General features: G+C 48.3%; 1 protein-coding gene across 1 annotated transcript; it reads left to right on the top strand.

Annotated features, from left to right (window-relative positions):
- Nucleotides 1–1,074: 1,074 nt before the first annotated feature.
- On the top strand, nt 1,075–11,076 carry Uchl1 (ubiquitin C-terminal hydrolase L1). Its single transcript, XM_038310497.1, has 9 exons — nt 1,075–1,107; nt 1,220–1,231; nt 1,736–1,864; nt 4,371–4,521; nt 6,882–6,967; nt 7,049–7,096; nt 7,646–7,712; nt 8,675–8,733; nt 10,990–11,076. Exons 1-9 carry the CDS (start codon nt 1,075–1,077, stop codon nt 11,074–11,076), a joined length of 672 nt encoding a protein of 223 aa, XP_038166425.1.
- The last annotated feature ends 1,493 nt before the right edge of the window (nt 11,077–12,569 follow it).

Genomic DNA, 12,569 nt, shown 5'->3' with positions numbered 1-12,569 from the left:
TAACCTCGGACTCTCAAACAACGGCAGTCCACCATTTGTTCTGAGCAGATTTTTTAAAATACCCAACCTGCCTGCTTCCTGAGTCACCTCCTTCTGTGGGTTAGCTTTCCCAACAAATGATACAGATCTGGTCCCTCCTTCAGCAGAGGCTTTTTCTTTCCATCTTGAATGTGCCTATTAGAAAGAACACAACCCACCCAAGAGCATTACAGAAACCATGGTTTCCTTGCTTCCAATTCCCTTTCTTCTTTGCTGAAAGACCAGAATCTTATTACCCCAAGCCTCTGTTCTTTGAAAATGGCTTTTCCCATCAAAAAAGAGCTTCTCCCTTTAAGCCTCTTGTCTCAAAACCACCTATCTTTTCTTTGACCTGCTTCTTCTAAAGTCTGTATTCTCCGTGTCTCGTATTTACAGTCCCCGCTTGTACCGCTTCCCCACGACCCACCGGTCTTCCCCTGGAGTCACATTACATCAGCCTCACTAATGCATATTGGTTACATAGCAGATGTTTTATTATAGGCAGTCCATTAAAAAAAATAAGCCTGGACACAGGTTCGATTGAACATGGAGCACAAATTGTCTGAGGTTAAGTACAAACAGTTCCGAGATGCGGGGTGAGGGGGACGACAAATATTTATATTCATATTAAATATCTATATATACCTGTTGAGTTTGTGCTTTTTCTCAACGCTTCAGAGACCCTCGAACTTTGAAGTGATTGAGACGGTAAAGGATGGGTTTCCAGAAATTTCGCCCCGAATTAAAAGCTCCATTAAAAAGGCTGCTCCATGCGTTCAAGTAACACCCACCAACAAAAACCATCTCCACAACCACCAGATTATCTCACCGGCGAGTGAGACTGCAAGGTTTGGGGGATCGACTGTACCACTTTGTGCTTGTGCATGGGGGGATTCGAGGCCTTTTGGCCGTCTTCTTTGCCTTGGCACTGCCCCTGTCTCCCCTGCTCCGGCTTCCCCAGTGCGTCCGGCCGGCGCTTTATAGGTGCAGCCTGGGCGGCTCCGTCGGCTGTTTTTCGGCTCCTTCTGGTTGTGGTTGCTCCTGTGATCCGCAAAGATGCAGCTGAAGCCGATGGAGATTAACCCCGAGGTAAGCGTAGCTGCTGGGCCGCCATGGGAGCGCACGGCCCGGCCTTAGCTCCGGCCGAAGAGTCGAATCGGGTCGCTTTATTATCTTTTTCCTTTTTGCATTTGCCTTTCAGATGCTGAACAAAGTGAGTGGCGTGGTGCGCAGCCTCTGTCCCTCTCCCCGGGGAGCATCGTCAGAGACGCCCAGCCGGCCGCGCCCTGCGCAATGGAGGTGGCCGGGATAGGGCGCCCTGCTTGATGTCTTTTCTGCCCTGAGTTATTTAGGGATTGGGGATGACCGAGAGATAGATCAAAGGGAGATGGTGGGGGGAGATGCACCCGGACAGGAGCGAGCGCGGGGAGCAGCTTTCGAGGGCGTGGCGACTGCCTAGAGGCCCCAAGTCCGAGGGCTTCGCGGGAGCCACGTGTAGGCCGAGCTTTGTGCTGTGTCACTGCGCGGCACGGAGGGTGGGACGTCGCGGAGGCTCCTCCTAGACTCGGATGGGGACGTGTGTGTGTGTGTGTGTGTGTGTGTGTGTGTGTGTGTGTGTGTGTCGGGGGTGGGGGTGCGCGTGCTGACTCCACCCCCTAGCAGGTGCCCATCACTTGTCCAGCTCTTTCCGTCTGGCTGCCCTGTCTTCTCTCTGCAGGTGTTGGCCAAGCTGGGTGTCGCCGGCCAGTGGCGCTTCGCAGACGTGCTAGGGCTGGAGGAGGAGACTCTGGGCTCAGTGCCATCCCCTGCCTGCGCGCTGCTGCTGCTGTTTCCCCTCACGGCCCAGGTAGGGTGAGGTTTGTGATGGGCGGGTCTCAGATGATGCACAGTGTTTTGGGATGCGCTCTTAGTCCGCGCTGCCCCCCTTTCCTGTGGGGTAGGGAATAAGGATTGCACCTCCTAGGATGGGAGGTGCCTGATTTTCGTGGTACCTATTCATTGGCGCTCCTGTTGTAAAGGCCATTATTGGAAGAGATGAAGCGTATTGATCCTGTCTATTTTTCCAGTTACCCAGAGGAACTCGCTTGGTTCCATCCACTTGGGGATGGCTGTGGTTTCCTTTTAAGGTCACTGTTTGGTTCTCAGACTCCCACCTAGCTGTAAATTGAAGAGGGTCTGGCTTGCTTAAACCAAACGGTTCCCTTAATTTACCACCTCTATCTGCCTTTCTGGTGGATTGAGGGCTCTTTTCCACGTGCCCCCTCCCCCCACAGCAGGCACACTGTTGAACCAGCTGTTTGAAAGCTGAATCATGGGTGCACAGAATCTTTTCAGCAGCTGTCTCTACCTCTGTGACCTTGTGTCTTCAGCACAGTCATGGAAACACCCTTGCATTTTCTGAAAAGGTCTTCCATCTTCCAGTGTTTGGGGGATGTATGTGACGCCAACACTGAGCGTCAGATACAAAAACAAAACGGTGGGATATGTGTTATCTTACCGTGCCCTGTAAATCATGGCACCGCCTGTCTCCTGTTGCTGTCAATTGCCAGCAGAATTTAGAAGGGGAAGAAATGGGCAAAACTTGGAGGCATTGGGATTTCTGGCCTCACTCTACATGGGATGAGGTTAAATAAATACCATCCTAAGGGCAGGTGTTCTTAGAGCATTCTTGACCAAAACTAAACTGTATGGAAAGGTCTAGGCCTTCCTCCTAGCAAATGGTCTCTCGTGAGTTCAAACACGTAGTACGGAAGATCCCAGTGACTTGTCTCCTAGTCAAAGCTCTTATTGCAACCCTTGCATGTCAGGCCGGCTTCCTTGACTGCACCAAAGCCGCGTCTCCTGCTCAATCGAGCGGTTCCGGAGCTGCTCTTGACAGGCCCCATGATGACTTGGAGGTTTTGAGCAGAGCTCATGCAAGGCCTCTGGGAGGCAGCGGCGCAGCTTGTTTGCTTTTGGCTGCTCACCGGTCTCATTTTGCAGGCTCCAGTGGATCTTTTTAGAGAACATTCCAGTTTGGCTGACTACTGTTTTATCCTGTAGCTGTTGGTGGTCCAGTCTGCCCCATATGTTGAGTACCTGGTCTGCATATGTCATGTGGAAAACACGGAAGAGTTTTTAATGGAAAATGAAACTTAGTTCGAATTCCATCCATAAGTTAATTTAGGAACCATTAGTCCTGACTCCGGTTATATTGGGAAACCCTAAATGAGCATCTTAATTCACTTTGTGGTGGTGAGATGGCTATAGAAGCATCTCTGAACAAGAGCACAGACAACTAAGGGGTGGTGCTAGTCTGTTTCACAACTGTAGCTGATGAGCCTTGAAAGGTGTGCAAACCCCTATCCGTGACTAGGATGCCAGGACATCTTAAGTGGCCGTTCAGTTCACCCCGTGGGACAGACAATCCTGCTCCCGTTCTAGAGCCACAGAGTAAACGCATGCGCCACTTCCGTGTACAGTAAACGCAAGGCTGCTAGACGTGGATCAGGCTGGCCGATGGGCTGGGTGACTTCTGCTGGCTGTGGGCAGCGGGCGTCTCCATAGCAGTAGCACCTGCTTTTAACTGACAGTTCCTAACTGCTCAGGGCTTTCAGACTGGCCAGCGAGAGGAGTACAGTCTCCTGAGTCATTGCGCAAGAAGCGGGCAATGACTTGAGTAAATGCCGTTCATATGGCAGAGTCTCTCTCGACGATTGCTACCGTTCTCCTCTCCAGTTAGACTCTCTGCCCTGCTGTATCGCTGGCAAGGATAAACCAGTACTTTGTATTTCTCTTACAAGGTGAAAAGGTTTTTGTTTTTGTTTTTTAAAATCATTATCCACTCCTTGTACCAGTGCCTTTCTAAAACAAAACAAAGGGGAAACAAAGTCCTTGCCTCCACTTGCCCCTTTCAACAGTTAAAGCCTATTTAAATACATCAACTCGCACACAAATGAACAAATGAAACAGTTAAGGAATGGAGAAACAGACACCAGCTGGTGTTGCCCCTGGGTGTTGATCAAAGGTTGATGAGGACACCTGTATGAAATACAGCCATTGTTCTTGAAGGGAGAAAACCCCCGAGCAGGGCTCTTTCCGGATCTCCTGATACCTCACTGCTAGCTAAAGGTTGCTGTGGTGTCTAGACACCCTTGGGCACCATCCAAGGCAGTACCTGCACTGCAGCATCAGGGTGGAGCCCCGCGGCCTGCCTGGGGAGGTGAGGGAGACAGACTGTTCTCTGGGCATCAGCCAGCGTCTAGAGCCGTGGCTGCTGCTGCAACTGCACATCTCCTCAGAACTGGCTGGACTGCCGTGCGCATTTGCATTTTGAGATGAAAAAAAAAACCTTTTGTCCTCCCTATTCACAGCATGAGAACTTCAGGAAAAAACAAATCGAGGAACTGAAGGGCCAAGAAGTTAGTCCTAAAGTGTACTTCATGAAGCAGACCATTGGAAACTCTTGTGGTACCATCGGGCTGATTCACGCAGTGGCCAATAATCAAGACAAGCTGGAATTTGGTACTTGGGGCTTAATAATTTGGACACCCGCTAGTTTTTAAGCGTTTTTGTTTTTATTGGTGTGGGTGTGTGCCATAGCATGCCTATGGGGGTCCGTACAGCTCTGTGGAGCCCTCTCCTTCCACTTGATGGAGGTTGGAGGATTGGGGGACTGAACTCGGGCTGTCTAGCTGGCTCTCAATCACCTGCTTTTTAAACTTGAGACACGGGGTTCAAAGAGTTTGCAACTTAGCGGTTACAGTTTATTTCAGCACTGTATAAGCACAGACACATATGATGGGGCAGAACAGGATCTCACTCTGTAATTCTGGCTAGCTTGGCTGGCCATGAACTCAAGGTGATCTCTTGCCTCGGCTGCCTGCTGGGGTTTACAGGTGTGTGCATCCACTCCTGTCTTTAGTTGTTGGAAGCCTGTTAAATCACACAGACTACTCACCTGGATCCAGACCCACCAATGGAGTTTTGCTGTTTCTCTGTGGAGGGGAGGAAACTAATCCTCCAAGTTCCTGCTGCCCCCACCCCCTGCACAGTGAGCTTCCCGTGTAGCCTTTTCTTTCTTCCCTTCTCTTCTCACAGCTTTGTAGGGGCTCAGGTGAGAGAAGAAATGCTTGAGGGCCAGCTGACGTAAAGATTCTCACATACACTCCTTTCAGTTCTCAAAATCCTAAGGGACTAAAGGTGACAGCCAGAAGATGTGGATCAGTAGGGCCTATCTGCAGTAGTTCTGTGTCCCCTAGTTGACAGAGGGGCCAGGATGGTGGAGAGCCACTGACCCAGGAAGGTATAGCAGTAGGCTGAAACCTTGAAGGATGCAGCTGTGAGCATAGTCAGGTGCAGGGCTTCCGCCCTCCAGGGGAAGCTGAATGGGAAAGATGTCTGAGCCAGTAAGCCTGTAAGAACAGCAAGAGTCAGCAAGAAAATGTTACGTTCATGTAGCAGTTGTATGTGATTTAGGCCAAGAATCAGCAAAGCTTAAAACGCTGGAGAGTAAGTCTTTTAGGCTCTGAGAGCTGTGTGGTCTCTGACTTTGTAGCCAAAAACCTGCCACAGAAATGCTGGAAGCAGATGGGCATGGTTGGGTTTACCTAAAACTTTATTTATTAAAAAGAAATAATAGTAATTTGCCATCTCCTAAATTTGAATGGCTGCAGGTGGCTACAAGTTGAATATCGTCAGCACTATTGCCCCTGCCCATCAAATATAGACCCAGCTACTCAGGACTCTGAGGCAGGAGGATCACTTGAGCCTATTCAAGGCCACTGAAACCTATGTCCAAAAAAGTGTTGCTTAGTAGTTAATTTGTCTAGCAGTGCAAGGCCCTGGGGTTGATCTCACACACACACACAGCCACACGCATGCACACGCATGCACACTTACATATGCATTTGTTTTCACAACAATGCTTGGATTAAAAAGTACCCTTGTGCAGTTTCTAAATTAGAATGCTTGCTTGTCCATAAGTACCTAGGTCTAGAAGTTCTTTTTCTAGTCTGGTTGTGATGAAGCTGTCTGAGGAAGCTGTGTTTGGTTCTTTTTATTTCCTCTATGAATCCTTACTTTGTCTAGAGTCTGTTCCCAGGATCAGGGGGAATGTTAGAGCCGTGCTAGAGCCGGGATCTAAGAGTTCATTTGACTCAGTCCTTCCGGGGAGTTACAGGATCACCATCAATGCCAGGTTTTGGTTTTCTTTTTCTCGGTGATGGGGATCAAGTCCAGGGCTAGGCAAGTACTAAAGGATTGAGCCCACCCTCATCCTCCCCGGGTTTGAAATAGTCCCCATGAACCAAATCTGTTAAATTTAGAGCTGAGTTGGAGCTGAGGTCATTTGGAACCATTCTTGCTGCAGCGGGGTCTCCTACCGTCTGTACGTATTCCAAAGGTGGCTGCACTGGGCTCTAAGCCAGGGAGCATAGGTGTTCATATTTCTGTCTTAAGGCATCTATGCTAATGGCATTCTAGGTGTTCCGTTTGAATTGGGAAGTGGTTCAGAGTCAGCCGCAGACATAGTAGGCTCTTCTTTTAAGGGACTGGGACCCCACAAATACACGATTCAAGTATATGGATGCTGTAAGGAAGTGGAGAGATTTGAGACACAGGTGGGGCAGGATTGGGGTGTCTGGGACCAGGTGAAAGAAAGAGCGTCTGCACTGGAAGGGTGGGGCAGCCTGTCTGGCTTGGTTGCAGCAGCAAGGAGGCTTGGGAAGCTTTGTGTAAAGGGGCAGCTCATCCACATCCCTGGAGGCCATGTATAGGTCGAGGTGGGTCATAGGGCCACGCGTGCAAAGGCCTAAGTGGGCAAGAACTGTGTGTGCCCTCTTATACTGTCCAATCCGTTCTAATATGTGCCTTTTCTTTTGAAGAGGATGGGTCAGTCCTGAAGCAGTTTCTTTCTGAAACGGAGAAGATGTCCCCCGAAGACAGAGCGAAGTGCTTTGAGAAGAACGAGGTAGAAAGGGCGTTTGTAGCATCGCTTTTACATAGCTCTGGAGGGCTACACTGCATGCTAACGGCTTTCTCTCTCCTGCAGGCCATTCAGGCGGCCCATGACTCCGTGGCCCAGGAGGGCCAGTGTCGGGTAAATACCAATACAAGTGCAGACCTGAGCCAGGCTGAACCCACGTGCCCTCTGTCTCCTGTGGGACAGTTACAGGAATCACTTACTGTGATGCAGTGGCCTGCAGGTGTTGCCCAGCAAGGCCAACTGACCCCAGAAAATTCTCCTTTGATAACATGCAGAGTTGATCTGTTCTCCTCCGATAGTCTGGAAAGTCTGCTTGGAAAATTGGAATAAGTCAGTGGTCGATTCTGTGATTAGCTTGTAAGGGCCCGTGGGATCAGCTCTAGCACGAAAAAATAAGTGTGTGAAGTGACCCCCTAAACTCAATGCAAAATTTAACTTGGAATCCAGGACCTGCATTGGCACAGCTGTCTCCTGCCTTTTAGACTTAAAGCAAGATACCCTTCCCTGGGCCCAATCTCCTTCCCACTAAAGAGCATGCAATTCATAGGCCTGCAGAGTTGGCCCAACTATTCCAGCATTTCTGCCTCTCACTCTTAGAAAGAGAATGTTTTTTATTAAGTTCATCTACTACCTCATTAATTTTTTTCCTTGACTCTTTTTCAGGTAGATGACAAAGTGAATTTTCATTTTATTCTGTTCAACAACGTAGATGGCCACCTCTATGAACTTGGTATGTATTGCTCCATCTTGGAATCCAGCAGAATATCTCTCTTACGGACAGTGCTGGTGTGTGACTTTCCAGCAGTATATATGTAATGATTTATGATGCCATAACTGTGTTCCCCTGGGGACATTTAGTCCTCTATCACACCCAGCTGGCCCTCCTCAGGCTACTAAAATGCCCAGTGACAAGCCAGTGAGAAGGTCAATCAGAGTGGCCTTGGTTGTAGGGTTCATGGCACTCCCTCACCCCGCTCACTTACGATCTCCCCTGACATCGTCCATTTTACACAGGGATCAGTGCCTGAATATGACCTTCTGTAATATTACAGAAAATGCTTCTGTAAAGTGAATTTGGTAAGATTTGTTCGTTTATTTGAGACAGCTCTCTTTACCAACGCCTGGCTGTCCTGTAACCCACTATGTAGACCAGACTGGCCTTGAACTCACAAATCAATTTGCCTTTACCTCCTAAATGCTGGAATTAAAGGCATGCACCACCATTCCCAGGTTGTAAAGTGAATTTGGATTTGTTGAGCATCATTTCTATTTATGGAAAATAATAGGAATATCCATCTTGTAAAATTTGTCCCTTTTACTTTACTGGAAAAGGCTCATAGCTGTCTCCTCTCAGACTTAGACTCCCAAGGGCAAAGGAGACGGGGAAATCGGCTGTCACTAAAGCATTCTTTCCGGTGGAGACTGCCTGACGCTGTTTTATCCAAAACACGGGGGCACAGTTCCCCGTTAGGGTAACTGGGTCAGACCTGTGTGATCCCAGCTGTAGACTAGAATTATCGTTGACTGCCCAGGAGTGCTCGAACTCATTGTAACCTGTTGCTCTGAGATCAGGTTTCCCTCGTGGGAATGATAGCAGCCTTTGGAAGACTCTACAAATCCTTCTGGGTTGGGCCACTACTGTATTCTGAAAATATGTAAGGAAAGCTGACCCGCCTGGCTTCTTTGTTCTAGATGGGCGAATGCCCTTTCCCGTGAACCATGGCGCCAGTTCAGAGGACGCTCTGCTGCAGGTAATCCTGGGAATGCACCTCTCTCCGTCGCAGACACACGTCTTCCCACCACTTCTGTGTAACTGTGCTGACATTCAGAATGCCAGCGTCAGCTGTGTTGGTTAATAGCATTCTTGAGGGCTTAAAGATCCTTTAGGCATTCTAGCTGCCTTGCTTTGTAGCAGGTGGTTTTAAACAGGATCCTTCAAAGAAGCCCTGGTTAATCTGTTTCGTGTGCCATCTTTTAGTTAGAATTGCTTGAAAGCCATTGCTTGGCTTTCGTGTGGGATTAAGGTAGCCCTTGTTTCCTTGGTGGGGTTACACCATCACTAGAGAGTAGAATATCAATTTTCTTTACCTTCCATAATCCTCTGATGCTTCTCGGTACGGGTTAGCCTTGTTGGGTATATGTTACAAATGTTGGCTCGGTAAATTATATCATTTCTTCCCCCATGGTTTACTGGTATTGGAGAGCAGGGGATTCGGGATCACTTGACTAGAGAGGTGGTGTGCTGCTCTTACAGAGGACCCTAGGTCAGTTCCCAGTACCCACCATCCAGGCAGGCAGCTCCCACGTGCACAAACTCATACAAGCACATTCTCATAACTAAAAACGGTGCTGGAGAGATGGCTTGGCGGATGGGTGCCGACGCACTTACAGAGGATCTGGGTTTGATCCCTAGCACCACATGGTGTCTCGCAGTCATCTATAACTCCTTTTTCAGGGGTTCTGATGCCCTTTTCTTGCCTCCACGGGCACCAGGCATGCAAGTGGTACCTAGGTACTCATGCAGGCAAAACACCACACCCATATACTTTTTAAAAAAAATTTAAAAAATGAAATCTTTTAAGATTCAGGACTGTACACCTATCCTGCTAGAAGTGACTATTGAAAACTCAGTTCTGAACTGTTCTGGGCCTTTTTTTTTTTTTTTGGTTTTTCGAGTCAGGGTTTCCCTGTAGTTTCTAGAGCCTGTCCTGGAACTAGCTCTTGTAGACCAGGCTGGCCTCGAACTCAGAGATCCGCCTGCCTCTGCCTCCCAAGTGCTAGGATTAAAGGCATGCGCCACCACCGCCCAGCTTTGTTCTGGTCCTTTTTGACCTAAAAATACGTCTTTAGGATAGAATCCTGATGCTGTTGCAAAGGAATGTCTTATGATTAAATGTAAGACATTGAGGTATGACTTTATTTGTAGTGGCAACAACAGCTAGTGTTCCCTCAGCACTTGGTGTACACACAGTGAGGGTCAGCAAAGGTTGTCTGTGAGGAGCAAGATAGGAAGTTCTGATGCTTTGTGTGGTGCGTGGCTCTGTGACAAGTGCCCAGAGCTGCTTCTGTCACTCTAAGCTCTGCTAGACGGTAACTAAACAGCGTGTCTACTGGTGTCTGTCAAAGGTTTGTTCACCAAACTGGCAAGAGGCTGAATTTGGCCTGTAGGCTGCGGTTGCTGACTCCTGGGCTGGGTGATTCCCTAAGTGAGTTCTACCTTCTGTTGAGTGTTCCCTTTAATAATGTAGGAAGTGAGACTTATTGCCCCCTTCTCCAAGATGAGGATCCAGGATACAGATTAATGCCTGAGGCTTCTGTGAATTCAACAGTGGAACCCTGGGTCTCGGCCACTGTACATTGAGACCCTTCTTTAGGGGACCGGGCTTTGGAACATCATGGATCTGGTCACCTTGCAGCACTAGTGTAATGCACGATTCATTAAAAATTCAAGGACTGAAATTGGGGTTCAACTCAAAGACCCAAAAAGCAAAGTAGTCGGCCACTGGCTCTTACCTTAACCTCAGTCCAAAGTGGCGATCCTAGTACCAGGAATCTCAGAATGACATAGCATCTGAGAGCTGTCTCCTCCTATATAATAATCTTCTCTAGGGCTGGGATTAAAGGCGTGTACCGCCCGGTTTCTATGGCAACTAGTGTGGCCACTGGGATTAAAGGTGTGTGTTACCACTGCCTGGTCTGTAAGGCTGACCAGTGGGACTGTTTTACTCTGATCTTCAGGCAAGCTTTAATTATTAAAATACAAATGAAATGATACTATACTAGGGAACCTAGTTATATCAAACCAAGCATGTTGAGTCATTTGTAATTGAGGAGTGTGCATTAAAGCTGAGCCTGTGGTATAGTGCCCTGGCACCTGAGTCTTTTCCGTTGCCTCGTCCTTTAAAGTCGATGAGGGTAGACTGCTTGACTAGGCCTTGGAAATGCTTTCTCTTTGAAATTCCTGTCTCCGGCAGGTTCTGTATACTAATACCATCCCTCCTTTCCAGGATGCTGCCAAGGTCTGCAGAGAATTCACTGAGCGCGAGCAGGGGGAGGTCCGCTTCTCTGCAGTGGCCCTCTGCAAAGCCGCCTAAGTCCTGGGGGAGAAAACCAGCCACTCCCCTTCCCCTGGGCAGGCCCATGCGGCCCTGCCCTTGGTCTGCAGCTTTAGCACTTAGAACCACAGCTGTCCTCTTCCGTTCCACAGCCCCGTTACCTCCACCCTTCCCAGGCCACCAGGGAGCTCTGTCACAGCCACGCCAGCGTGAACCTCAGAGGCAAAGCGGTTTCCCCTACTGTGTCTCGTACCTTAAAATCTACGGCTTCTTTGGTTTGTGTCTGTAAGTCAAGGCTTTGCGTGTGGTTTGTCTGTCCTTAAAAGGAATAATAAAACTTTTCTGCTGGTAATCAGAGTATCAGCTGATTTTTATGTCCCCATCCCCAGCGCCAGTCTTTCAGATGTGATAGATACTTTGACAGTGATAGACAAATGTGGTGACCAGAGTACTGTAGGACAATGCTCTTGTACCCTGTAAAGATTTGTCACTTGTATTGGTTTAATAAAACACTGATTGGCCAGTAGCCAGGCAGGAAGTATAGGTGGGGCAGCCAGAATAGGAGAATTCTGGGGAGAGGAAAGGCTCAGTCTGCAGTTGTTACCCAGACACAGAGGAAGCAAAATGAGAATCCCCTACTGATAAAAGGTACCAAGTCATGTGGTTAACACAGACAAGAATTATGGGTTAATTTAAGATGTAAGAGTTAGTTAATAAGAAGCCTGAGCTAATAGACGGACCAGTTTATAATTAATGTAGGCCTCTGTAAGTTTCTTTGGGACTCAATGGCTGTGGGACTGGATGGGACAGAAACCTCTGTTAACACCAGAAGACAGCTTTTCAGAAGTAGTTCTCTCCCACCATGTTGGTGAGGGGGGGGGGGGGCTCTCACTGCAGAAGTTCTGAGATTACAGATTCACAGCATTGCATCTGGGTTTTATATGGGTTCTGGGGCTCAAACTCAGCACATCATAGTTCCTCAGCAAATACTCGCCCACTGAGTCATCTCCCCAGTCCTGACTTGTGTTTGTCTAATGTTTTCCTGATGAATTGACTTAGGAGCTTTGGAGATCAAGGGCACAGTGGCTAAGTGCCACTGTCATGGTGTCATATAAAGAGTACTGTCAACTTGACACATAGTTTTTCTCCTGGAATCTCACTTGGCTGAGGTTAGGAAAGTCTCTAGGTAAAGCCCACAGTTGAGTGGCCTTAAGGTAGACAGATTACAACTTAATTGGAAATCTTAAACCAGTCTCCTGTCTCCTGTCAATCATCTGCAAGATCAGTAGAACATAGTGGGCACTATCTCAGGTGGTTCCTATACTGGACATATTCCAGTCAGTATCTGCATTTTTGCTTTTCAGTAATTGCTTCAGAGGAGCTCTTTCTTTCAAAATTACCCATTCCAAGAAAAAAACAGACTGAATGTAGACATTGGTTCTGCAGCAGATCTCACTGTTCCTAGTTACAGGAATTCTGTAGAGCAGGGGGAGTCTCATGTTGCCTGTCCTGACTCCCAGATGAGTCCTATC

This window comes from Arvicola amphibius, chromosome 1 (genome assembly GCF_903992535.2).
Source record: "Arvicola amphibius chromosome 1, mArvAmp1.2, whole genome shotgun sequence".
NCBI classification, from domain to species: Eukaryota; Metazoa; Chordata; class Mammalia; order Rodentia; family Cricetidae; genus Arvicola; species Arvicola amphibius.
The sequence above is the reverse complement of the archived record's forward strand: the minus strand, read 5'-3'. Positions and strand labels throughout refer to the sequence as shown.

Bases quoted from the DNA above. Each gene is read 5' to 3' on its own strand.
- Uchl1 (XM_038310497.1), top strand. From the start codon at position 1,075: ATGCAGCTGAAGCCGATGGAGATTAACCCCGAG. The intron at 1,865-4,370 runs GTAGGGTGAGGT...CCCTATTCACAG, and splicing joins TGTTTCCCCTCACGGCCCAG to CATGAGAACTTCAGGAAAAA. The intron at 7,097-7,645 runs GTAAATACCAAT...ACTCTTTTTCAG, and splicing joins CCCAGGAGGGCCAGTGTCGG to GTAGATGACAAAGTGAATTT.